The sequence below is a fragment of the Ranitomeya variabilis genome, chromosome 6, assembly GCF_051348905.1.
Source record: "Ranitomeya variabilis isolate aRanVar5 chromosome 6, aRanVar5.hap1, whole genome shotgun sequence".
NCBI classification, from domain to species: domain Eukaryota; kingdom Metazoa; phylum Chordata; class Amphibia; order Anura; family Dendrobatidae; genus Ranitomeya; species Ranitomeya variabilis.
The window spans coordinates 412,705,724-412,731,043 of NC_135237.1; the positions used below are offsets into that span (position 1 = coordinate 412,705,724).

Consider the following 25,320-nt stretch of genomic DNA (forward strand, 5'->3'; position numbering starts at 1 on the left):
ATCTGGGATCGGGTGAGGGCTTCTTTTTTGCGTGCTGAGCTGACGTTTTTAATGATTCCAATTTGGTGCAGATATCTTCTTTTGATCGCCCGTTATTGCATTTTAATGCAATGTTGCGGCGACCAAAAAAATTTAATTCTGGAGTTTCGATTTTTTTTCTCGTTACGCCGTTTAGCGATCGGGTTAATGCTTTTTTTTATTGATAGATCGGGCGATTTTGAAAGTGGCGATACCAAATATGTGTAGGTTTGATTTTTTTTTTATTGATTTATTTTGATTGGGGCGAAAGGGGGGTGATTTAAACTTTTATATTTTTTTTATTTTTTTCACATTTTTTTTACTTTTTTTTTAACTTTTGCCATGCTTCTATAGCCTCCATGGGAGGCTAGAAGCAAGCACAACCCGATCGCCTCTGCTACATAGCAGCAATCAGCTGTTCGCTGCTATGTAGTAGAAAATCAGGTGTGCTGTGAGCGCCGACCACATGGTGGTGCTCACACCTGCCGGGGATCAGTAACCATAGAGGCCTCAAGGACCTCTATGGTTACAATGGAGAAGCATCGCCGACCTCCGATCATGTGACGAGGTCAGCGATGCGCTCATATCCGGCCGCCCGGCCGGATGCGCTAGTTAAATGCCGCTGTCTGCGTTTGACAGCGGCATTTAACTAGTTAATAGCGGCGGGTGAATCGCGATTTCACCCGCCACTATTGCGGGCACATGTCAGCTGTTCAAAACAGCTGACATGTCCCGGCTTTGATGCGGGCTCACCGCGGAGCCCTGCATCAAAGCAGGGGAGCTGACCTCGGACGTACTATCCCGTCCGAGGTCAGTAAGGGGTTAAGAGATGTTAAGTGCATTCAGGGTTAACCGCCATCAAATGGGGATGACATTGGTTAACTTTGGTCTGTCCCTACCTGACAGAGGAGATTGTCACCCTGAGTCAGAAGTGTTTTTACCAGTCTGAACAGGGTTCTGTCAGGTTCAGGAATGCCCCCCTTGCTTGTACGCTACCGGCGCGCATGTGCAGTCATAACATGATAAAAAACATTTAAAAATCAACTGCCCTTTGGAAAAAAATAGGCAAAATGCGCATCAAGCTTTGGGATGCTGTGGCCATTTTTTTGAGCTGGTATTATCTACAGTACTTACTGTACCTTACAACATTCTTTAAGTCTGTTATTATCCAGCTTGTTTACCTATGACTAGTTAGCATTCTGGACTTTAACAGCATATCAGGTGGCATGCTAATTAACTTGAGTTTTATATACTGATGTCACACTATAAAGTATAAGTATATGCCTAACTGTTTAGAAATATGAACTAATATGGACTAATGGATTTATGCAGTTGCATTCTTGTCTTTAGTGACACTTTGTGTGTCTACTTTGATATCTATGCCATAAACCAGTTTCTGCCGATGCTAAAATGAACTAATCAATTTTGACATATACTGCATCAATGATGTCAAAAAGCGGAAATGCATATATTTTTTAAATTTAAGACATTAGTTTTTATTGGTCTTATTTCTACTACCTGATAAAGTGCTAAATATGCTTGTTGTAACCATGTATAAGCATTTTTTCTTTCCGTATGTAAACAATTATCACTAGCTCTATAGATATCACTTTAACATGGATGTGAGAACCGCTATTATGCTTTTACTGCTTATTTTGTAATAATTTATGATCCATTAAAGTATGATTTTCACAACCGTATTTTGTAGTCTTTACAAGTTTTCAAATGCTAGAAATAACCAAGGTAAACATGAACATTTTTTGTCCTGTCATATTGCTAGGGTACATTCATGGATTCTTATAAAGAATGTTGTTGAATAGCCACTAGATGGCACACAACTGTTTATAAATGTTGGATCGCTCTCATATAGCCAAGAAGTCCTGACTAGGATATTAAAATCCATTTTACACTGTACTTTAAATGATGTCTATATTAATGAGAATAGAAAAACTGCTGAAATTAAGAAAAAATATTACGAACAACATATTCTACAAAAAAATGTTACAATTATGGAAAGCTTTAAATGAAAAAACAGGAAAAGAAAAATGTACATCAACTATAGATGAACGAATGTGCTCAGTGATCTTCGGATATAACTTGGGTATCTGAGTGCTTGAATGTGCTTGTCATTTTGCGAGCATTAGCCGACGACCGATTTCAAACTTGAATCCTGACTCCGCATGTTTGCCACTTGTTACACAGCCAAAAAGCATGCAGAGATTGCCTGCAAGTCACTGTAATATTGTTGCCATCTTGGTAATGGCAATACTGTGATTAGCTGGTGGTGTGACATCATCAGAGGTTGTAAAAGAACTAATTCCACAGTACTGCGACAGTTGTTATTGGAAGGACAGTGGTAGATATTGATGCAAGTGCTCTATGGTGTTTCTTTGCTGGGCCTTGGCAGTCGATCTCTGGTATTGATGGTATTTAGTTTATCTAAGATCTTCTGCTTCAGGTCAGCTGCAGTGCTCTCTAGTTGCAGGCAACCCCCACATGTACTTATGCTGGCTAACAGATGTAAATCATTTAGCTGCGGCAAGAAAAACTAAATCTCCGAGCACTAAAAAATACTCGGAGGGCCCCCGAGCATCTCGAGAAATCTTGCGTAACGAGTATATGCGCTCATCACTAATCAGGATCTTCAGGGGGTTGCACATGTTGTTCTACCAGGTATTCATGTGGGGTGTAGTGCAGTGCAGTTGATCCATCTCAAGTTGTGATAAAGGCTTCCTCTTTATGATATTGGTCCCTCATATGCTTCATATATCCTCTCTCATTTGGTCTGCTGTTATAGTAGCATTTCATCAGATACAGGCTCTCTGCCTTGGCCATGTATGGTTGGTTCCACCCATTTAGCATCAGATTGTCCTGGTTCCTTGACATCCGACGCGGACCTTGGTAATCCGGGCGACGTCCAAGCCAGCATGATGGTCCCGCAGTTTATTGAGGTAGGCACTATAGCGTTAGTAGTCTTGTCCTATATTATTTCCTACAGGGCAGAGCTGGGATTTGAACCCCAGTCTCCCACATTGGTGGTTGTGCACTTTATTTTTAATTTATTTTTCCACAGGGCAGAGCTGGGATTTGAACCCCAGTCTCCCATGCCATAGGTAGTGCACTTAACCATTACATGATACCAGCTACTATACTCACTGCTCAAAAAATAAACGGAACACTTAAACAACAGAATATAACTCCAAGTAAATCAAACTTCTGTGAAATCAAACTGTCCACTTAGGAAGCAACACTGTTTAATAATCAATTTTACATGCTGTTGTGCAAATGGAATAGACAACAGATGGAAATTATTGGACCATAGACCACACCCCAGTACCAATAATTTCTGGCTGATGTTTTGGTCACTTTTGAATGTTGGTTGTGCTTTCACACTCATGGTAGCATGAGAGGAACTCCACAACCCATACAAGTGGCTCAGGTAGTGCAGCTCATCCAGGATGGCACATCAATGCGAGCTGTGGCAAGAAGGTTTGCTGTGTCTGTCAGCGTAGTGTCCAGAGGCTGGAGGCGCTACCAGAAGACAAGCTAGTACACCAGGGGAAACAGCCTAGCAGCAGAACCACTACCTAAACCTTTGTGCAAGGAGGAACAGGAGGAGCACTGCCAGAGCCCTGCAAAATGACCTCCAGCAGGCCACAAATGTGCATGTGTCTGCACAAACAGTAAGAAACCGACTATGAGGATGGCCTGAGTGCCCGACATCCACAAATGGGGGATGTGCTCACAGCCCAACACCATGCAGGACTCTTGTCATTTGCCACAGAACACCAGGATTGGCAAATTCGCCACTGCGCCCTGTGCTCTTCATATATGAAAGCAGGCTCACATTTATCACGTGACAGATGTGACAAAGTCTGGAGACGCCGTAGAGAGCGATCTGCTGCCTGCAACATCCTTCAGCATGACTGGTTTGGCAGTGGGTCAGTAATGGGGTGGGGTGGCATTTCTTTGGAGGGTCGAGTAGCCCTCCATGTGCTCACCAGAGGTAGCCTGACTGTCATTAGGTACCGAGATGATATCCTCAGACCCCTGTGAGACCATATACTGGTGCGGTTGGCTTGGGTTCCTCCTAATGCAGGACAATGCCAGACCTCATGTGGCTGGAGCGTTTCAGCAGTTCCTGCAAGAGGAAGGAATTGAAGCTATGGACTGGCCTGCCCGTTCCCCAGACCTGAATCCAATTGAACACATCTGGAACATCATGTCTCGCGCCATCCACCAACATCACATTGCACCACAGAGTGTTCAGGAGTTGGCGGATGCTTTATTCCAGGTTTGAGAGGAAATCCCTCATGAAACCATCTGCCACCTCATCAGGAGCATGCCCAGGTGTTGTAGGGAGGTCATACAGGCATGTGGAGGCCACACACAATACTGAGCATCATTTCCTTGTCTTGAAGCATTTCCACTGAAGTTGGATCAGCCTGTACCTTCATTTTCCACTTTGATTTTGAGCATCATTCCAACTCCATAACAACAAGGGATATTAGTTGTGATTTACGTTGATCATTTTTAGGTTTTATTGTTCTCAACACATTACACTATGTAATGAATAAAGATTTACGACTGGAGTATTTCATTCAGTGATATATAGGATGTGGGATTGTAGTGTTCCCTTTGTTTGTATGAGCAGCGTACATAGTTGTGGAAGTTATTATTATACATTTTTTATAGCACCATTTATTCCATGGCGTTTTACATGTAAATGGGGCAAATTTAGACAAGTACAATAAACATGAGTAAAACAAGGCACACACAAGTACAGGAGGAGAGAGGGCCCTGCCTGCGAGGGCTCACAGTCTACAGGGGAAGGGTGAGGATACACTAGGAGAGCGCAGAGCTGGTCATGCGGAGGTTCAGTAGACTGAGGATCACTGCAGGTTGTAGGATTGTCGGAAGAGGTGGGTCTTCAGGTTCCTTTTAAAGGTTTCCGTAGTAGGCGAGAGCCTGATGTGTTGGGGTAGAGAGTTCCAGAGTATAGGGGAAGCACGGGAGAAGTCTTGGATGCGGTTGTGGGAGGAAGAGATGCTAGAGGAGTAAAGAAGATGATCATGAGACGATCGAAGGTTGTGTGCAGGTAGGTACCGGGAGACCATGTCACAGATGTATGGAGAAGTCAGGTTGTGAATGGCTTTGTATGTCATTGTTAGTGTTTTTAACTGTAGCCTCTTGGCAATAGGAAGCCAATGAAGGGCCTGGCAAAGAGGAGAGGCTGGGGAATAATGGGGAGACAGGTGGATTAGTCAGGCAGCAGAGTTTAGGATGGATTGGAGTGGTGCCAGAGCACTAGAGGGGAGGCCAGAGAGTAGGAGGTTGCAGTAGTCGAGGCAGAACATGATAAGGGCATGCACTAGTGTTTTTGTGGTTTCATGGTCAAGGAATGCACAGATCCGGGAAATGTTTTTGAGTTGGAATCAGTAAGAAGAGGCAAGTTCTTGGATATGTGTCTTGAAAGAGAGGGTAGAGTCAAGGATCACCCCGAGGCAGCGAGTGTGTGGGACCGGGGAAAGTGAGCAGCCATTGACATTGATGGATAGGTCGGGTGGAGGGGTAGCATGAGGTGGGGGAAAGTTGATGAATTCTATTTTGCCCATGTTCAGTTTTAGAAAGCGAGCAGAAAAGAAAGATGAAATAGCAGACAGACATTGTGGGGGAAGGTGAAAAAAGTTTACTATATTGCCATCCATAAAGTATCAGGTGCTTTGTGATGAATTTTGGTGTTCTATGACACTTCCAAAAAACATTGAAACACTTCTGTATTCAATCGCTTGTCCATATACTATTACGTGGTACATTTTGGTGGCATATAACACTCAAAAAAAGCATTGAAAAACTTCTGTATTGAATTACTCATCTATAGAATATTACATGCTCTGTAGGCAGAAAATATTTCAGAATCAAGTGAGACTCCAAAGGAAGTGACCAGAGGAACCCAGGCTGCAGCTTTCACTGCTTGGGTTCTTTTGTACTGCAGATGGGAGAGCCATGACTCAGGAACTGGTGAGCGGACTGCGGGGCCTAAGCTGTTCAGAAGAAACAAGGAGGGGAGCCAGGACCAGAGCTGGAGAAATGATAGCAGGCTCACAAGCCGCAAAATTGAGACAGTTGGCATCCCTGTGGGAGATCGTTACGTACGACCGGTAGCAGAGATAGGACTGAATCAAACAGTTTGGGACCCGTAATCACATCTCGCTCATCAAGTGGGTAGTAGAGACAGAACACTTTCCTCGAAGCTGCAAGAGCAGACTGCTGGAACCAGCTCTCACTTTCTCAAAATAGAGGAGCAACATTGGTGGTACACCAAAAAAAATTGAAAAAGTTTTCTGTAATCAACTAATCATCCATATACTATTACGTGCTTTGTAGTGATGAGCGAATACCATTGTTGATCGGGCCCCCCCAAGCATGCTTGGGTGATCACCGAGTATTTGTTAGTGCTCGGAGATTTAGTTTTCGCCTCCTCAGCTGCATGATTTATGTCTGCTGGACTGCCTGAATACATGTGGGAATTCCCTAACAAACAGGCATTCCTCACATGCATTCAGCCTGTCTAGCAGCCATAAATTATGCAGCTGCGGCGAGGAAAGCTAAATCTCCAAGCACTAACAAATACTCGGAGACAACCCGAGCAATGAGTATACTCGCTCATCACTAGTGCTTTGTGGTACATTTCTGGTACACGTGGTGTTGTATAACACTTCCAAAAAGAAAAATTTGTCTGTATTCATTTAATCTTCGATAGAGGATCATGTGCTTTCTGTGACATTTTGGTGGTATTTAACACTCAAAAAGTTCCAAAATTCTTTATGGATTCAATTAGTCATCCATACAGTTTAACATGCTGTGTGTAAAATTATGGTGTGTTCATTTTTTTTTTTTTTTAAATCGCTTGGCCTGGTACAGTTCGGTCAAATTTTTTTAACAAAAATATTTTGTATTGTCATAAATCCAGTAGAAATTTGTTTGTGTGCAATTTTGCTGGTTTGAAATAAAAAACAAAATTGGCCTGCTACAGGTGTACAAATTTGGTCCCTCAATACTCTGTCCCCAGCCACCACTATTTCTCCCCATGAGGCATCCCCACTATATACCAGCACGTGCCCAGGAACATCACCCGTGTCTTTACCAACACAGTTACTGGAATTGTCCACTTAACTTGGACAAGCCCTTGTGGCCAGGGACTATACATTTCACTGATGGTACACTGGGTGAACATTGTTGAGGCCAGGGTCAAGCCCCACCCTGGCAAGGCACATGTGCCACCTCCTACATCAGTTTCTGAACCCGCTCCTGTTTCTCCATCTCTGATGTGCCATCTCAGAGCACAGATCAGCTGGAAGCTCTGAATCACTGCATCAGTGAAGATGCAAAAGGGTCTGCTGAAGCTAATTTGTCTAGGAGACAAACCGCACACCAAGGCACAGCTATTGAAAGGAATAACAGACTAAACCGATCTGTGGCTCTCGCTGCTGAACCTACAACCAGTTATGGTCATGAGTGATAATGACCATCACATGATGGCGGCTGTGAAGCTTGGCAAGCTCACACATGTTCCATGCTTGGCCCACATCCCCAACCTGGTAGTTCAGAGTTCCAATAAACTTACCAAGATTTGACAAAAATTCTGGTCAAGGTACGCCGCATCTGCAGCCATTTCCGCTAGTCAGCTACAGCTGCCATCAATCTGGCAGTGCTGCCACAGTGCATGCAAGTGCTGGTTCAATGACTGGTGTACGACGTAACCATAGCTTTGTGAGTAGCATAGGCCAGAACAGGAGCTGACTTTATGTACCACAGCCTTTCCCATGACCCTCTCATTACATTCATCTTGGTAAAAAAAAAAGAAGTACTGGTTGTTCACCCTGCTAGAGCCAAGCTACAAGGAGAACTTTGCATCTCTACTTATATTATTCTTTCTGAAATATTTTTAAAATTTGCCTTGTATACAAATCATTATACAGGAAATAATATTTCTTAACTCTATTTCCTGTAAACCCCAATTATTTGATTTTGAATGTTTTATTGTCAGTCCTTAAGGTGGAGTTAAAGTGTGACACCATTTTTCTCAACAGCGATCTTTGAGTCAGAGATGCTTCCAGAGGTCTTCCCCATGCTGGTCACCTTACATTCTGCACTTTTTCCATCCAATTAAACATTTTTACTGCCCCCCAGACCTGCTTGTAGTGTCTACTGGAAAAATGCTCAGATTTCATATTGACTCCCATTATATTCATTACTCAAAATGAGCATCATAACATTTCAGTGCTCACTCATCTCTAACATTAACCAATGTAAGACACTATACACTATTCAAATGTCCGGTTGTCATCCATTTATAACGCATCTGGTATAAACATCTTAACATGGCGACTTTTGCACTTTAATTTTTATTTTTTCCATTGACAGTCATTTGAGCACTTGTTTTTTGTACAACTTGTACTTTTGAACGATACCAACCATTTTATCATGTGATGTACTGAAAGAAGGAAAGAAAAAAGTCCACTGCAGGAAAAAAAAAAAAAAAAAAGGGCAATTGTTTTTTGGGATTTTTTATTTACAGCTTTCCTTTTACAGTAAAAGCTACCTGGCAATATGATTGTATAATTCTCAAGGTGCGTAAAATTATGAATACACCAAACAAAAATTCGCAGAAAAAAATTTTGCTTGTGAATCCATTTTCAGAGACCGTTTTCAATTTCAAGTATTAGCTGATAACATACTGTAAAATATAACTATGATGATTTATTTTCAACAGACTGCACTGTTAAAAATAAAATAGATCCATGTGCTTTTTTTTGAACCAGACAAAAAAATAAGTTGTGCAAACTACATTTTTGATCCGGCAAAAAAATAAAAATATCACCTGGAGAGGAGGTAAGCAGAAAACACATCCAGATATTTCTTTTCCTATGCAAATGAATGGTCCTGCACAAAGTATGAGAATGAGCACATCTTTCAGGAAATCCAGCAGTCAGGGATCGCTTGAGACAAGAAAAGATCAGAACTGTAGATAAGACAAATGTAAAGTAGACTTAAGGTACCTTCACACTCAACAACTTTACAACGAGAACGACAACGATCCGTGACGTTGCAGCGTCCTGGATAGCGATCTCGTTGAGTTTGACACGCAGCAGCGATCTGGATCCCGCTGTGATATCGCTGGTCGGAGCTAGAAGTCCAGAACTTTATTTGGTCGTCAGGTCGGCGTGTATCATCATGTTTGACAGCAAAAGCAGCGATGTCAGCAATGTTTTAAATTGAGTTAACGACCTGTGAGAACGATAAGTGAGTCACCGTTACGTCACAGGATCGCTCCTGCATCGTTGTGGAGCTGCTGTGTTTGACGTCTCTACAGCGACCTAAACAGCGACGCTCCAGCAATCGGCTCGTTGGCTATATCGCTGCAGCGTCGCTGAGTGTGACGGTACCTTTAGACCAAGAAGAGAGTGTAAATGTAAGAAGGTGGTGTGCTGTGCAGAGATGTTTGAAGCAACCTTAATCGGACTTGGGAAACCAGCCAAGGCTAGGGTCAAACATTTCAGAGAGAATTTACATTTCTAATGCTTTCATTTACATCAGCTCACTTACAAATCATCATTAAGTAGATTTTACTTGTATACAAAATGTAGGATGATCACATCCTTTTAAAGTTGACATTTGCAATTTGATGTCCTTCCAACTCAATCACAACTTTTTACAATAAGTCAAATTTCAAAATAGTTCTGAGTGATATACATTTTAGTTTTTTGTCTACTAAATAAAAATTACATTATCTTTAAATCGCTCAATCTCTTTACAAATCTACCCAGCTATTTATACTATAGCTCTAAAAAGCATAGTATTAGGAATATAGCTGTGGGCTATATGGCTATAACCAGTGGTGGCTCAATAGACCTCTATACAAGAAAAGTAGGTTGACTCCTTTTGTGGAGAGTTAATTGCTTATGAAACTCTACCCTAGCAAGTCCTTCAAAAAACACATCTATCATATAAAGATTACCACACCTCAAAGTTACTGCTGGCTTACAATTTTATACAGAAAATCAAATGATTGAAAAATCTAAAATTATGGCTTATGTACAGTATACGTTTCAACCAGTACAAAGAAAAAAAAAAACATTAAACTTACCTCTTTAAGGCTGGATTTACCCACTCAATATTCATCAAGCTTTTGATGCAGTCTTTCTCCCCAGGTCAAAGATTTTGATCAAAAATATCTGACACTCTGCGTCAATATCAAGGATCAGCTATATTGGACTTCCTAAGCCACTAGTGACCAATGCATCTAAGCAATTAAACTCCTTGTCACCCCATCAGCTCACCCCCAATTCATTAGTGGGGTCTGCCATCTTCATGGTATGATGTAGTATGATGACATGCAAATAATTTATGTCTGAACGTCAGTAAAAGAAACAAATATGCATAGGACTATCACTATTGTGGAACTATAAAGAATGTTTAAAGTAAAAATTAAATAACATTTTTGGTTTAAAAAATTAGTTTTTTCTCTACAGTTTAACCCCTTCATGACCTTGGGATTTTCCGTTTTTCTGTGTTCGTTTTTCACTCCCCTCCTTCCCAGAGCCATAACTTTTTTATTTTTCCGTTAATTTGGCCATGTGAGGGCTTATTTTTTGCGGGACGAGTTGTACTTTTGAATTATACCATTGGTTTTAGCATGTCGTGTACTAGAAAATGGGAAAAAATTCCAAGTGCAGTGAAATTGTAAAAAAAGTGCAGTCCCACACTTGTTTTTTGTTTGGATTTTTTGTTAGGTTCACTAAATGCTAAAACTGACCTACAATTATGATTTTCCAGGTCATTACGAGTTCATAGACACCTAACATGAATAGGCTACTTTTTATCTAAGTGGTGAAACAAAATTCCAAACTTTGCTAAAAAAAATAAATAAAATTGAGCCATTTTCCGATACCCGTAGCGTCTCCATTTTTCATGATCTGGGGTCGGTTGAGGGCTTATTTTTTGCGGGCCGAGCTGGCGTTTTTAATGATACCATTTTGGTGCAGATACGTTCTTTTGATCGCCCATTATTGCATTTTAATGCAATGTCGTGGCGACCAAAAAAACTTAATTCTGGCGTTTCAAATTTTTTTCTCGATATTCCGTTTAGCGATCAGGTTAATGCTTTTTTTATTGATAGATCGGGCGATTCTGAATGCGGCGATACCAAAAATGTGTAGTTTTGATTTTTTTTAATTGATTTATTTTGATTGGGGCGAAAGGGGGGTGATTTAAACTTTTATATTTTTTTTATATTTTTTTACTTTTTTTTTTTACTTTTGCCATGCTTCAATAGCCTCCATGGCAAGAAGCAGGCACAGCATGATCAGCTCTGCTACATAGCAGCGATCTGACAGATCGCTGCTATGTAGCAGAATTGCAGGTGTGCTGTGAGCGCCGACCACAGGGTGGCGCTCACAGCTGCCGGGGATCAGTAACCATAGAGGTCTCAAGGACCTCTATGGTTACTATTCTGAAGCATCGCCGACCTCCGATCATGTGACGGGGGTCGGCGATGCGATCATTTCCGGCCGCTTTCTGCGTTTGACAGCGGCATTTATCTAGTTAATAGGCGCGGACAGATCGCGATTCTGCCCGCGCCTATTATGGGCACATGTCAGCTGTTCAAAACAGCTGACATCTCCCGGATTTGATGTAGGCTCACCGCCGGAGCCCGCATCAAAGAGGGGCTTCTGACCTCGGACGTACTATCCCGTCCGAGGTCAGAATGGGGTTAAAGAGCTAAATATTACAACAACAGCATGTACTTTAGTTACTATTACACAAACATTGAGACAATTGTCCACCAAATAGATAATTCAGAAAATTATTATGTTGTACAGAAAAAGTGGCATAAAAAAATTGGATAAAAGTAAAAAGTCAACAGCAAAGACTTAGGTATTTTTGGCATGTGGCCCACACATACTGTACATAGTGGATAGGTGCAGAGTAAATCCTATATGATGTAATTAATAACAAAGTGCCAGTGAATATACAAATGTTGTTACATTATAGCATGAAACTAATGCAGATAAAGTAGGTCTGACCAAGTAATTAAATACTTACTGAATACTTAAATACACTTAGAGCCCAATACATACATCATCAGAAATACTATTTCCTAATCATTGCACCAATAGTGAGGTAGTACATATGTAACTAGAAATATCTGAAAATGCTATACCCAAGCAAAAAATAATCTCTTATCCATGTCTTCCTATGTGGGACACCTGCAGCCATGCACCTACTAGATTTGTATTAAATGCGGTAAATCAACACTTAATTGTAAGTGCGTTTGCGCAGGTATTTTTATCCTGGTTTTAATAAATAAATAATTGAAAAAATGATGCGGGCCCCCCTATTTTTTGTTTATCAGCCAAGGTAAAGCAGACAGCTGTGGGCTTATATTATCAGATCGGGAAGGTCAATGGATATTGGGCCCTTCCCAGCCCAAAAATACAAGCCCACAGCCGCCCCAGAATTGATGCATCTCATGAAATGCGCCAATTCTGGTGTTTAGCCTGGTTCTTCCTGATCGCCCTGCTGTGGTGGCAGTCAGGTTAATGGTAGTTTGAGTTTATGAATGCCGTGATTTGTCAAAAATCACAGCTGTAATCAACCAGTGGTGTTAGTAATAGAGAGGTATCAGACACCACAGTTACTAATCCAATTAAAAAAATAATGACACAGCAAGAATCGGTGGCTCTGAGGTAGAATTTGTTGGATTACTTTGGACCTGCATGGGAGTGTCTTTTTTTTTCAGATACATTGGTGAAAGAGGGATAGTGTGAGGGAGTCTTTTTTCAAATAAGTGTTTTTTTCTGTGTGTTTTTACTTTTTATTACTGGGTTAGTAATGGGGGTGTCTGATATACACCCCTCGATTATTAACCCTAAAGATTGATGTGTCAAAAATTACAGCTGACATCAACCACAACTTCCATTACCCCAAATGTCACCACAACAGGACAATCGGGAAGAGCCATGCAAAGCACCAGAATTGGCACATCTCATGTGATACACCAATTCTGGGCCAGTGGTGGGCTTGCATTTTTAGGCTGGGACAGGCCCAATAACCATGGACCTTTGCAGCCTGATAATATAAAACCGGAGCGGTCTTTACCTTGGCTGTTTATCAAAAATAGGGGAAACACATTTTTTTAAAATTATTTGTTTAATGAAAGCTAGGCTTAAATTACCTGTGTAAATGCACTTACAACACTTGTTTTTTTTTTAACTGAGGATTCTCCACATCTAATGCCAGTCTATGGGGAAATTCCACACTGAAGACTGAACATTCCAGCAAGAGATATTGACATGTTCTGGCTCGGAAACTTGCACTGCAGGTGAGTTTACGCAGTGTAAAAAAGAAACAGTGTGAATTAAATTTCTATTAATCCCAAACAATAGGTTTTTGCTTTACAACACAACATTTTGGATGCAGACTCCAGAAGGCTAGTGCTACTTATTTTGGATATGCAGCCTTAGGGGTGGAGAAGGAGTTTCTTTTTCACCTTTTAATTTTGCCTTATATACAAGTCATTATGTTTCACAACTAGTGTTGAGCATTCCGATACCGCAAGTATCGGGTATCGGCCGATACTTGCGGGTATTGGAATTCCGATACCGAGATCCGATACTTTTGTGGTATCGGTATCGGTATCGAAACAACATTAATGTGTAAAATTAAGAATTAAAATAAAAAATATTGCTATACTCACCTCTCCGACGCAGCCTGGACCTCACCGAGGGAACCGGCAGCATTCTTTGCTTAAAATGCGCGCTTTTACTTCCTTCCGTGACGTCACGGCTTGTGATTGGTTGCGTGCCGCCCATGTGACCGCGACGCGACCAATCACAGCAAGCCGTGACGTAATTTCAGGTCCTCAATGCAGAAATAGGCATCAGGACCTGAAATTACGTCACGGCTTGCTGTGATTGGTCGCGTCGCGGTCACATGGGCGGCACGCAACCAATCACAAACCGTGACGTAATTTTAAAAATGCGCGCGTCTCCTGCCTCCCGTGACGTCACGGCTTGTGATTGGTCGCGTCGCCCATGTGACCGCGACGCGACCAATCACAAGCCGGAACGCAATTTTAAATTCCTGAATGCCTAGAATTAGGCATTGAGGACCTGAAAATTACGTCACGGCTTGCTGTGATTGGTCGCGTCGCGGCCACATGGGCGGCACGCGACCAATCACAAGCCGTGACGGCACGGAAGGAAGTAAAAGCGCGCATTTTAAGCAAAGAACGCTGCCGGTTCCCTCGGTGAGATCCAGGCTGCGTCGGAGAGGTGAGTATAGCAATATTTTTTATTTTCATTCTTTATTTTACACATTAATATGGATCCCAAGGCCTGAAGGAGAGTTTCCTCTCCTTCAGACCCTGGGAACCATCAGGAATACCGTCCGATACTTGAGTCCCATTGACTTGTATTGGTATCGGGTATCGGTATCGGATTAGATCCGATACTTTGCCGGTATCGGCCGATACTTTCCGATACCGATACTTTCAAGTATCGGACGGTATCGCTCAACACTATTCACAACTTTATTCCTGTAAAATCCTTTTTTTCTTTGATTTTGTCTCTTATTGTCAGTCCATAAAAGAGTAATTCTCTGACAACTTTGTTTCCAGCAGTGACCTGGGAGTCAGATGCATACACGAGTCTTCCCCATGCTATTCCCATTCCATTTGAGCGCTGTTTCCATTCATGTCAGTGATTTTCCGGTCTACCCAGCTCTCCAGTTGGGATTTTCATCACAATGCTCGTTTCTTATTGACTTCTATTATATTTGGTACTCGAGTTGAGCCCGCCCTAATGTCATCCTATTCAATTCGAGTACCGAGCACTCAAGCATTTTAGTGCTCGATCCTCACTTATCTTTACATGTTCAACTTTATAGTAGTTCAATTAGAAAAAAAGTAGAACAGAAATTGCTTGGAAGGAATACCAGGAAAGAGCCTTTTCCTTCTAGACTAATCACAGTCATAGCTGAAAGTGTTGGCATCTTTGAAATGGTTTCACGAGATAAAATATTTATCCCAAAAAATTATTGCAGGGATTCGCTCGTTTCAGACCCATGGATGAATTATAAATACCCCTGGCCAGTGGGTGTGGCCTCACTTTAAATTGGACATAATTTCACACAAAGCCCCAAAAATGATCCTGACTAAATTGTTCGCACCCACCACTTAATATTTGGTTGCACACACTCTTTGGAATAAATAACTGCAATCAATCGCTTCTTATAACCATCTACAAGCTTCTTACACCTCTCAACTGGAATTTTGGATCACTCTTTTGCAAATTTTTCCATGTCTCATATTTTAAGAATGCCTTCTCCTATCAGCAATTTTAAGATCTCTCCACAGGTGTTGAATGCAACAGTTTGAATTTCTTTGGAACTTGATTGGGGCTGCTTATCCACCATCCGGACTATCCTGCATTGCAACCTTATCAAATTTTCTCTGCCATTCACGTCCAGGAAAATTAGATACAATGCCAAGAGTTGTAAACTTCTTGACTACGCTCCGTACCGTGGACAAAGGAACATTAAGATCTCTTCTCAACAATTTTGGCTAAGTCCTCAGACAGTATTCTTCTCCTCTTCCTTTGCTTCATGTTTAGTGAGTAACACACAAACACAATCTTTTTTTTTTATTTTAGGTGCGATTGCCAAATTACCCACACCTGTTACTTGCCATAGGTGAGTATGAACAAGCATCGCAAGCTTGAAACAAAGTTGTTTATCCACATTTTTGGAAAGGCGTCAACAATTTTGTCAAACCTATTTTTGGGGTTGTGTGTGAAATTATGTCCAATTTTTTTTTTTATTTGTTTCGTTTTTTTCTGTAGTTCCAAAGAAATAAACATGTGTATAGGACAATGTAAAATTGTATTAATTTCCTGGGAGAAATGCTTTATTTACTTGAACAATTTCAAGGGTGCCAACACTTTCAGACATGATTTCATATGGCAACATGGTTACAATTTTGAAAGTTGCATCAGAACAAAAACACAAGACTGCTGTAACAAGGTGCTTTGGGCAGAGGAGATCACATTTGAGAGGTTTAGCCAAAATGCCTTATGCCATGCGTCACAAAAACAATATAGAGCATATCAGAACAAACATCTCTGTTCTGGCTCACTTAGGTGAGATGGATTCCTTGTAGGTCTGGTTGAGCCGCTCAGAATGTAAGTGACAGTGCAGTGGAGCAGGTCTTAAATCATCATATGAATCAGCAACTAATCAGGCAACAGGGTATGCAGGACTGCAGACAAACGCAGCAAAGATGAAACACCACCAACTTTGTGGATACACTGCTATTGTAGAAACAAGCATCTTCAGTCAGGGAAATTATCAAATACAGAAGTAATCTAGAAGTAAATATAGTTTGGCATCTTCTAGCGTCTTCCAAATCATTCTGGGACAGTATGGATTAGCTGCACTTCAGACATGTGAAAGACATGGTTAGTTACTTATTTTTATTTTTTACAGGGACATTGGTGGATTAGATATAAAAGATAAATGTTTTCAGGTTGTTTTTTTTTTTTTTTTTTTTTTTTACAGGTGACAATGGAATAGCTGGCTGTGTGTATATTTCAAAACTTACTATGAGGTTAGTAATGGAGAGGCATCTTATAGACACCTATCCATTACTAACTTCTGGACTTGATGTCAGCAGCCATAAAACAGCTGACATCAACCACACAAATATTACCCCACTTGCCCCCCCATGGGGCAAGTGAGAAAAGCTGGGCAAAGTGCCAGAATTTGTGCATTAGATGCGCCGTTTCTAGGTTGGCTGCGGGCTGCTATACTTAGGCTGGGGGTTCCTATATCCATGGCCCCTTAACATCCGGAGAAAACCAGCCCCCAGCTATCTGCTTTAGCTTGGCTGGTTATCAAAAATAGAACAGACCACACGTCATTTTTTTCAAAACTTATTTATATGCATCTGTGACAGGCAGTAAGGATCTTACTGTCACGCAGATGACAACATGGTAAACAATGGATGTTCGTGTCCCCGTTCATCTGAATGGGGTCTGGGTCAGGGTACTTTTCTGGTATCTGAACCGAATGTTTTTTAAATGTTCGGCTGAACCCGCCGTACTCAAACATCCAGGGGTTTGCCCATCACTACCCATAACATGAAGGAAAGGTTAATAATATAGCTTTCATTACGAAATCTTCAGTTTTACTCAAATTACTCTATGCAAAAATGAATATTCCCCACATCAAAAACTATTACATCTAGTATTTTGTATGACCTCCATGATTTTTAAGGATGGCATCACGCCTAGTAGGCATGTGATGAGCAAGTTTGCGACATATTGCAACATTATCTTTTTTCATTCATCAAGAACAACCTGTTTTAGAGCTTGGATGGAGTGATGCTCATCCTCGCTCTTCAGAATTCCCCATAGGTGTTCTATTGAGTTCAGATCAGAAGACATACTTGGCCACTACACCTCATCTTTGCTAACTTGGTCTCATTACTCCAGTTCAAAGATCCAGTAGTCTTCATAGTTTTTAGCATGGACCTTAGCAAATCGTAGGTGGGCTTTTCTGTGCATGGGTTTTAGGAAAGGCTTCCTTTGTGGACAACACCCATGCATGCATGCATGGTTTGGCTTTCTACTTTAGCTAACTGCAGTGAATTTGCAACTTGATTTTCTTCAACCCTTATCATAAGAAGACACTCCTGTTTAAGTTTTAACTTCCATGTTCAACTTGGACATCTGTGAGATGATACAAAAATTTTACAAAGTTGGAATGGAAACCATCACTTTTGCTACAGTATTCTGACTGACAAGTAAAGCTTTACGCATCTTCTTGTAGCCTTCACCTTTCTTGTGTAAGGAAATGATTTTCTTTCTTCAGTGACATTTCTCTTCCATGTGGCACTATTGCTGACAGCAAAGAAATCAGAAGGAGTTTCTCTGTTAAATAATGGAGATTTATAGTAAACTGCTGGCAGTGGCGTATCCAGGGGGGGGGCAGCCGGGGCATGTGCCCCGGGCGCAGCCGACAGGGGGGCTCCAGCGGGCCGCCTGATGATGCGGCGGCCCAAGGAGGAGGTTGGCAGGGCCAGGGAGCGGGGACTGTCTATACTCACCTACTCCTGGCGCGGTCCCTGCAGGTCACTGGCTGCCCGGCGCCCTGGCTTCTTCCTGTACTGAGCGGTCACATGGTACCGCTCATTACAGTAATGAATATGCGACTCCACCTCCCATAGGGGTGGAGCCACATAATCATTACTGTAATGAGCGGTAACGGTGACAGTTCAGTATAGGAAGAAGCAGCAGCACCGGGGAAGCAGGGACTGCACCACGCCAGGAGCAAGTGAGAATATGGGTAGGTGAGCACTGTGCAATATTCACCTGCTCCTCGTTCCAGCCGCCGGTCCATCTTCTGCAGTGACGCTGAGGTAGAGGGCGCGATGACGTAGTTAGTGCGCGACCTCTGCCTAAACGTCAGTGCAGAGGAGGCGGAAGATGGAGCCGCGGCTGGAACGAGGAGCGGTGAATATTGAAAGTGCCGGGGGCCTGAGCGACAGAGAGGTGAGTATGTTTTTTTTTTGTTTTTTTTTAATCGCAGTAACAGCAAATGGGGCAAATATCTGTATGGGGCATCTTATGGGGCCATAAGGTTTGTGCAGCACTATATGGGGGCCATAACCTTTGTGCAGCACTATATGGAGGCCATAACGTTTGTGCAGCACTATATGGGGGCCATAATGTTTGTGCAGCACTATATGGGGGCCATAATGTTTGTGCAGCACTATATGGGGCCATAACCTTTGCACAGCACTATATGGGGGCCATAATGTTTGTGCAGCACTATATGGGGGCCATAATGTTTGTGCAGCACTATATGGGGCAATAACGTTTGTGCAGCACTATATGGGGGCCATATCCTTTGTGCAGCACTATAACGGGGCAAGTGTCTGTATGGAGCATCTTATGGGGCCATAACCTTTGTGCAGCACTATAACGGGGCAAGTGTCTGTATGGAGCATCTATGGGGCCATAATGTTTGTGCAGCACTATATGGGGCAAGTATCTGTATGGAGCATCTTATGGGGTCATAATGTTTGTGCAGCACTATATGGGGCAAGTGTCTGTATGGAGCATATTATGGGGCCATAATCAACGTTTCTGCAGCACTATATTGGGCAAATGTGTCTATGGAGCATCTTATGGGGCCATTATTAACCTTTATGCAGGATTATATGGGGCTCCTTATTTTATATGGATATTCAAAAACAATCTACTGAAGTCTCAATTAATTTTACTTTTATTGGTATCTATTTTAACATTATGGAGATTCAGGAATGTTCCTTGGCTTGGTCATACAGTTTCAATAGAGTTAAGGTTCAAATGGAGGAGGGTTTGGGGGGGGGGGGCGCCTAACTGATCCTTTGCACCGGGTGCAGGAAAGGCTAGATACACCTCTGACTGCTGGACACCTGTCTAATGAATGATTAGACTGATATGTGGTTGAATTCTTGCTAATTAAAATGTAGTCTAAACTTCTAAGACTTGCATTGGAGTGCACTCATTTTTTGCAACACGGTCTTGAAAGGATTTATTATTAGGAAAATTCCTTTTTTTTGCTTGTGCAAAATATGAAATCTTTTATGTAATCAATAGCCCATTGTGGGAACATTTTGTTGTATGGAATACTTAGAAAATGTTGATTTTGAAAGGAAACAAAACTTTTGACAAGTCTGTTGGAGAGTAATTTATTCTTCACTATGCAAAAATAAGAAATAAAACATGATATACCTTTCTACGAAGTGATGGAACTTTTGACAGCTTCAAAAATGTTAAATGTGGCTTAAAGTCTTTACTTCCAGTAATATTCACATCCGCATCCATGAAGCATTGTATCACCAATTCTAAAAAGGAAACAAAATGGTTTAGGATATAGATTTTTTATTTCTGTGTAGTATATTCAGTGCCACTAAAGACACATTGTTTAGGTCAACAGCAGTGTGAAGGAGATGAGAAGGAACCACAGCTCGCCACCCCATGTGATGTCAATTACGTCAGCGGGATCGCGTGGTAAGGTCTTACCACTTGCACCAATGTGACTTTCTGCACCCCCTAGGGACACAAAGTTAACTTGGCACAGTTTTACACAGAATTCCCCTAGCCACATGGGCCCAGGGAGGTACTGGGTGTGAGACAAGGTCACCCACGAAGTCACTGATGTGGCACCACACTCGCCCACAACCCTGACAGGCCACTTTCATTAGCCCCAGTGAAACAGAACCTTAATCAGCCCGATAGGACTGCCACCAGTTGCTCGTTTGTTATTACCCTGTGAACGGACCAGGTGTATTTCGGGCCAAACAAACGCCCCCAGTAGCTTGTGAGATTAGGCCAAGAAATGAACATGTGGATTCGTGGATGGAGATAAAAGAGCAGCCCAAGGTTAAATTATATATTTAATCACTATGCCAATACAACAGTGGTAGGACAAAGGTATAAACAGAACATATAGTCAGTTACCAGTTGGATAAAAGCCCTGGCTTGTAGGGGGGGCTGCTACATGGGAGGCTTGTTGTCCCCTGTGTGTGACTTGTCCTCACACAAGGTCCTCACAACCTCACAGAGAAAAAGCAATAGGAAGTGCTATGCACAAGCATTTAACCCTCTGGATCACTCCCCTCCTGCCCTCTGGGCTGAACCTAAATCTTCTCCCCTGGAGGCATGAAGATAAATCTCCCAAAACCTATGAAAGATCATAATTCCTTTCTGGGCGGTCCTAGGGCAGAGGTTCTGGTGCCATTGGATAAGACCCCTGATACTCAGAGAGTAAACACAATTTTTGCTTCCTAGTGACTAGTGGCTGTTCTATGCTATAACTACAGACCACACAAGGAACCATTAATAAAAAAAACTGCCATAAGGACCTAGAGCCCTGTGGACAGGCCCCAGACAGAGCATTAAAATAGGACACTCCAGAATTCAACTGTAATAGAAGAAAATAAATTTTGGAGCAACACGGTCCAGATAATAGTTAAAAATGTATAAATTTCAGTGGTATGAAGGACAGAAGTAGGATATATGACAGTCATTACTATATAACACATTAATAATTGTGTCGGTACACAAAATGTCCAAAAGATCTATGCCTCCCCATGTCCTATATGTGCTTACCCATGCACTCTCTCTTTACTATGTAATTGATCGATGTAATCAGGGTGCACATGCCATTTTCTACTTGATCTCTTTGCTTTAAATTGTCTCCTGTACTGGTTTATACATAATTTTTGTTACATTTTTATGACTATTAATAGTGCTTGATGCAATAAATGTATACCTTTTTAACTATTATCTGGACCGTGTTGCTCCAAATTTTCTTTTCTTCTATTAGTGGCTGTTCTATGAATCACCCTTCCCGCGAATGACTTGAGATGCAAACAGGCGCTTGCCCTGGTCAGGGGATCTCGGAGATATATGCAATGTACCACTAGAATGTATAGTATTTCCACAACTTTTTAAAAAATCTTAGCTGGCTGAACAAAGGACTCAGGCCACATTGCTTGAATCCACAAGGGGACTTCCTGTAGAAGGTTACATACCAGTTGCTAGTGGGGGTGTTAATCCTTTGTTGATTGAAGCTGGCCAGGTGTTATGTTACCACAGCATGTGCTTAAGGATTTTTTCATAATTCCATGCCCAATAATATACAGATGACTGACATGGAATTATGTTTCCAATATTCTATACAAACAGTATATCATAATCGATAATTAGAATTGCCTGTTGAACCTAATTTAGGGTATGAAAGTAACACTAGTGCAAGAACACCATGGCCAAGTAACCGTCATCATACAAATTTTTATTGTGGGGAATTTTCAGAACTCCTCTCTATTTACAGTGGTTGTAATATGGCAGCTGGTTCTCGAGTGCAGTACTCGCATCTTTAAGACATTTATGGTGTATCCTGCAGATAATACCACTTTAACTCACAGCTTTAGTCACATTGACACTAGTGATAAGCGAGTGTATTCATTGCTCGGGTTTTCCCGAGCATGCTCGGGTGGTCTCTGAGTATTTGTGAGCGCTCGGAGATTTAGTTTTTGTACGCAGCTGCATGATTTAGGGCTGCAAGCCAGCCTGAGTACATGAGGGGGGGGTGGCCGGGTTGTTAGGGAATCACCAAGAAATGAGTATACTCGCTCATCACTAATGCACACCATTCCCTCTCTTTTCAACTTAAGTTACCGAAGAGATGGTAAATTGTCACAAACCTTCTCACAAAAGCCTTAACTCACAAAAAATATATATACAGCTATAGGAAAATCTACAATTAATCTTTATTATTGAGATCTGTAAAAGTTTATGATGGGTTAGTGAATAATATGCTCATCTACATGTTTATTAAATTTACTGTATTCAGTTGCATATAGGAGTACTAAAACAGAAAACAAAAAAGATTGTGATATATGATTATGTACAAACTGTACCTCTGATTATAAATCATTCATGAAAAGTCCCAGTCTTCATTAATGCCATCATTTACAAGTATTGTTAATTGAATGATTCAAGACAGAGTTTGTTAACTCCACTAATACAAGGATTTTAGTCAGACTACAGACATTTTTTATTTCTATGGTTAAGGTCTGATGCCTTGCACATTGCAGATACTGGAGACACAGAAAGTCAGGTAGTGACAAGTACAATAAATGATTAACTGACTTTAAAATCAGGAAAAAAGTTCAGGAGACTGAATGTACAGTTTCAAATGTGGTTATTTCTACCAAAGAGTTAAAGGAAAAAAGGTGCTGGTCTCTGCATTTACTCCAATTCTGCCCCCTCCAGCCATTATAAACTAAAAGAACCACCTTGTGCAGCAGTAATGCTGCATTCTAACAAGGTGGCTCTTTTAGTTTTAGGTTCAAGTATACCCCAAATAAAGCGTTTTTATACTTAGCCACAGTTCCTGTCTTTAGCCAGGTAGGCGGGTCCTCACTCCCCAGCTTGGCCAGCTCCTCTGCCGTCACTCCAGTCTTCCTGCGCTTTCGGCGCCGCCCCCTCAGCGCTGTTATCGTTTCAAAACCGGCGCCTGCGCTGTGTACTGGTGTCCTGCGCAGACGCAGTAAGCTCTGGCCGTCTGATGTCCCAGCCAGGCTTGCACACAGCGCCTGCGCGGGCATTGCGGCCACCCACCTTTGGAATCCCCGGAAAACGTCTTCTTATCAGTATATATTTATGTTTCACCTATACAGAATATTCTGTGTAATGGCTGATACCAGAGAACAAAAGACATCCACAGAACACCAGGATGGATCTGCTGCACAGCAAATAGCTGTAGGACCTGCGGTGACGTCACTGCCATGTGATTAGGGCAATCACATGGCAGTGATGTCATCGCAGGTCCTACAGCTATTTGCTGTGCAGCAGATCCATCCTGGTGTTCTGTGGATGTCTTTTGTTCTCTGGTATCAGCCATTACACGGAATATTCTGTATAGGTGGAACCTTTGGAATCCCCGCCCCGCACTGTGCATAATGCATAACACATAGTGCGGGGCTGGGATTCCAAAGGTGGGTGGCCGCAATGCCCGCGCAGTGTGCAAGCCTGGCTGGGATGTCAGACGGCCAGAGCTTACTGCGTCTGCGCAGGACACCAGTACACAGCGCAGGCGCCGGTTTTGAAACGATAACAGCGCTGAGGGGGCGGCGCCGAAAGCACAGGAAGATGTGAGTGACAGCAGAGGAGCTGGCCAAGCTGGGGAGTGAGGACCCGCCTCCCTGGCTAGAGACAGGAATTGTGGCTAAGTATAAAAACGCTTTATTTTTGGTATACTTGAACCTAAAACTAAAAGAGCCACCTTGTTAGAATGCAGCATTACTGCTGCACAAGGTGGTTCTTTTAGTTTATAACGGCTGGAGGGGGGTGACAGTGGCCCTTTAAGCTTTGCTACATCTACATCAAACAAAAAACAGATTTTCTATGAAAACTACACCAAGCAGACCAGTAAATTATACATCCCTGGAACCAAGCTTTTTTTTGCCTTAGGTTATGTTGCTCTCAGATTACAGAGTAAAAATGTGCAGTCCAATCCATTTTAAGATCCATAGATATAGTGACTGGCCACAGAAATAGTGCAGAAGATAAAAGAATTCATGCTTACTTACCTACAAAATCAGAATATGTTTAGCAATATCAGCCAAAAACTGTCAGCAAACATTGGAACCCAGCTACTTTTCAGAGAAATCTGGCCGAAAGTGGTCTTCATAAAAGAATGGACACCAAAAACCATACATTTGAAGACAAGAAAAATGGTAGGAAATACGGTGAGTGAAATTAGTATTGAATATGACACCAATTTTCTAAGCAAGTATATTTCTAAACGTGCTATTGACATGAAATGCTCACCAAATTTCAGTAACAACCCATCCAATCCACACAGGCAAAGAAATAAAACCATAGCTGTCCATAAAATATGTAATAATGATAAATGACACAGTAGAAAAATATTGAACATGCTTATTAAAATGTAATTAGTACTTTGTACAAAAGCCTTTGATAGTGGTGACAGCTTCAAGATGCCTCTTGTATGGACAAACTAGTCTCAAGCATTGCTTATGGGTGATGTTGACCCATTCTTCCACACAAATCCTGAAGGTTCCATGGGCTCCTATAAACTCTGAGCTTTAGCTCCTTCCATAAATTTTCTATTAGATTCAGGTCAGGTGATTGACTGGGCCATTCTAGCAGCTTTATTTTCCTTATCTGAAACCACTTGAGAGTTTCTTTGGCTGTGTGTTTAAGATCATTGTCCACCCTCATTTCATCTTCATCATCTTGGTGGATTGCAGCAGATTTAGAATGTCTCAGTAGCTTTGTCCATTGATCCTTCCTACAATTATATGAAGTTTGACACTGCCTATCCTGAAAAACAGCCCATCACCATGATGTTCCCACCTCCAAGACTTCACTGTTGGTATGTTGTTTTGACCTCCAAACATGGTGTGTATTATGGCATCCAAAGAGTTAAATTTTGGTCCATCTGACCAGACTATATTCTCCCAGAATTTCACAGACTTGTCTATATATAGGTGAGCAAACTGTAGACATGCTTGAACATACTTCTTGTTCAGCAACAGAGCTTAGCGTGTGAGTGTGTGTGTTTGTGTGTGGGGGGTGCATACAGGCAATGGAAATTGAGTGCATTCTTTATTGTTTTCATCGCAACAATTGAACTTGCTGATGCCAGGACTTTCTGTAG

The 25,320-nt window shown here is 41.8% G+C and overlaps 1 protein-coding gene across 1 annotated transcript in view; it reads right to left on the reverse strand.

The window, feature by feature from the left end:
• Positions 1-19,801: 19,801 nt before the first annotated feature.
• LOC143781205 (uncharacterized) overlaps positions 19,802-25,320 on the reverse strand; it is a 108,234-nt gene continuing 102,715 nt past the window's right edge. Inside the window, exon 6 of the mRNA XM_077267691.1 lies at positions 19,802-19,972. Within this exon, the coding sequence (XP_077123806.1) occupies positions 19,827-19,972 (146 nt within the window). The 3' untranslated portion in view covers positions 19,802-19,826. The remainder of the gene's footprint in view (positions 19,973-25,320) is intronic.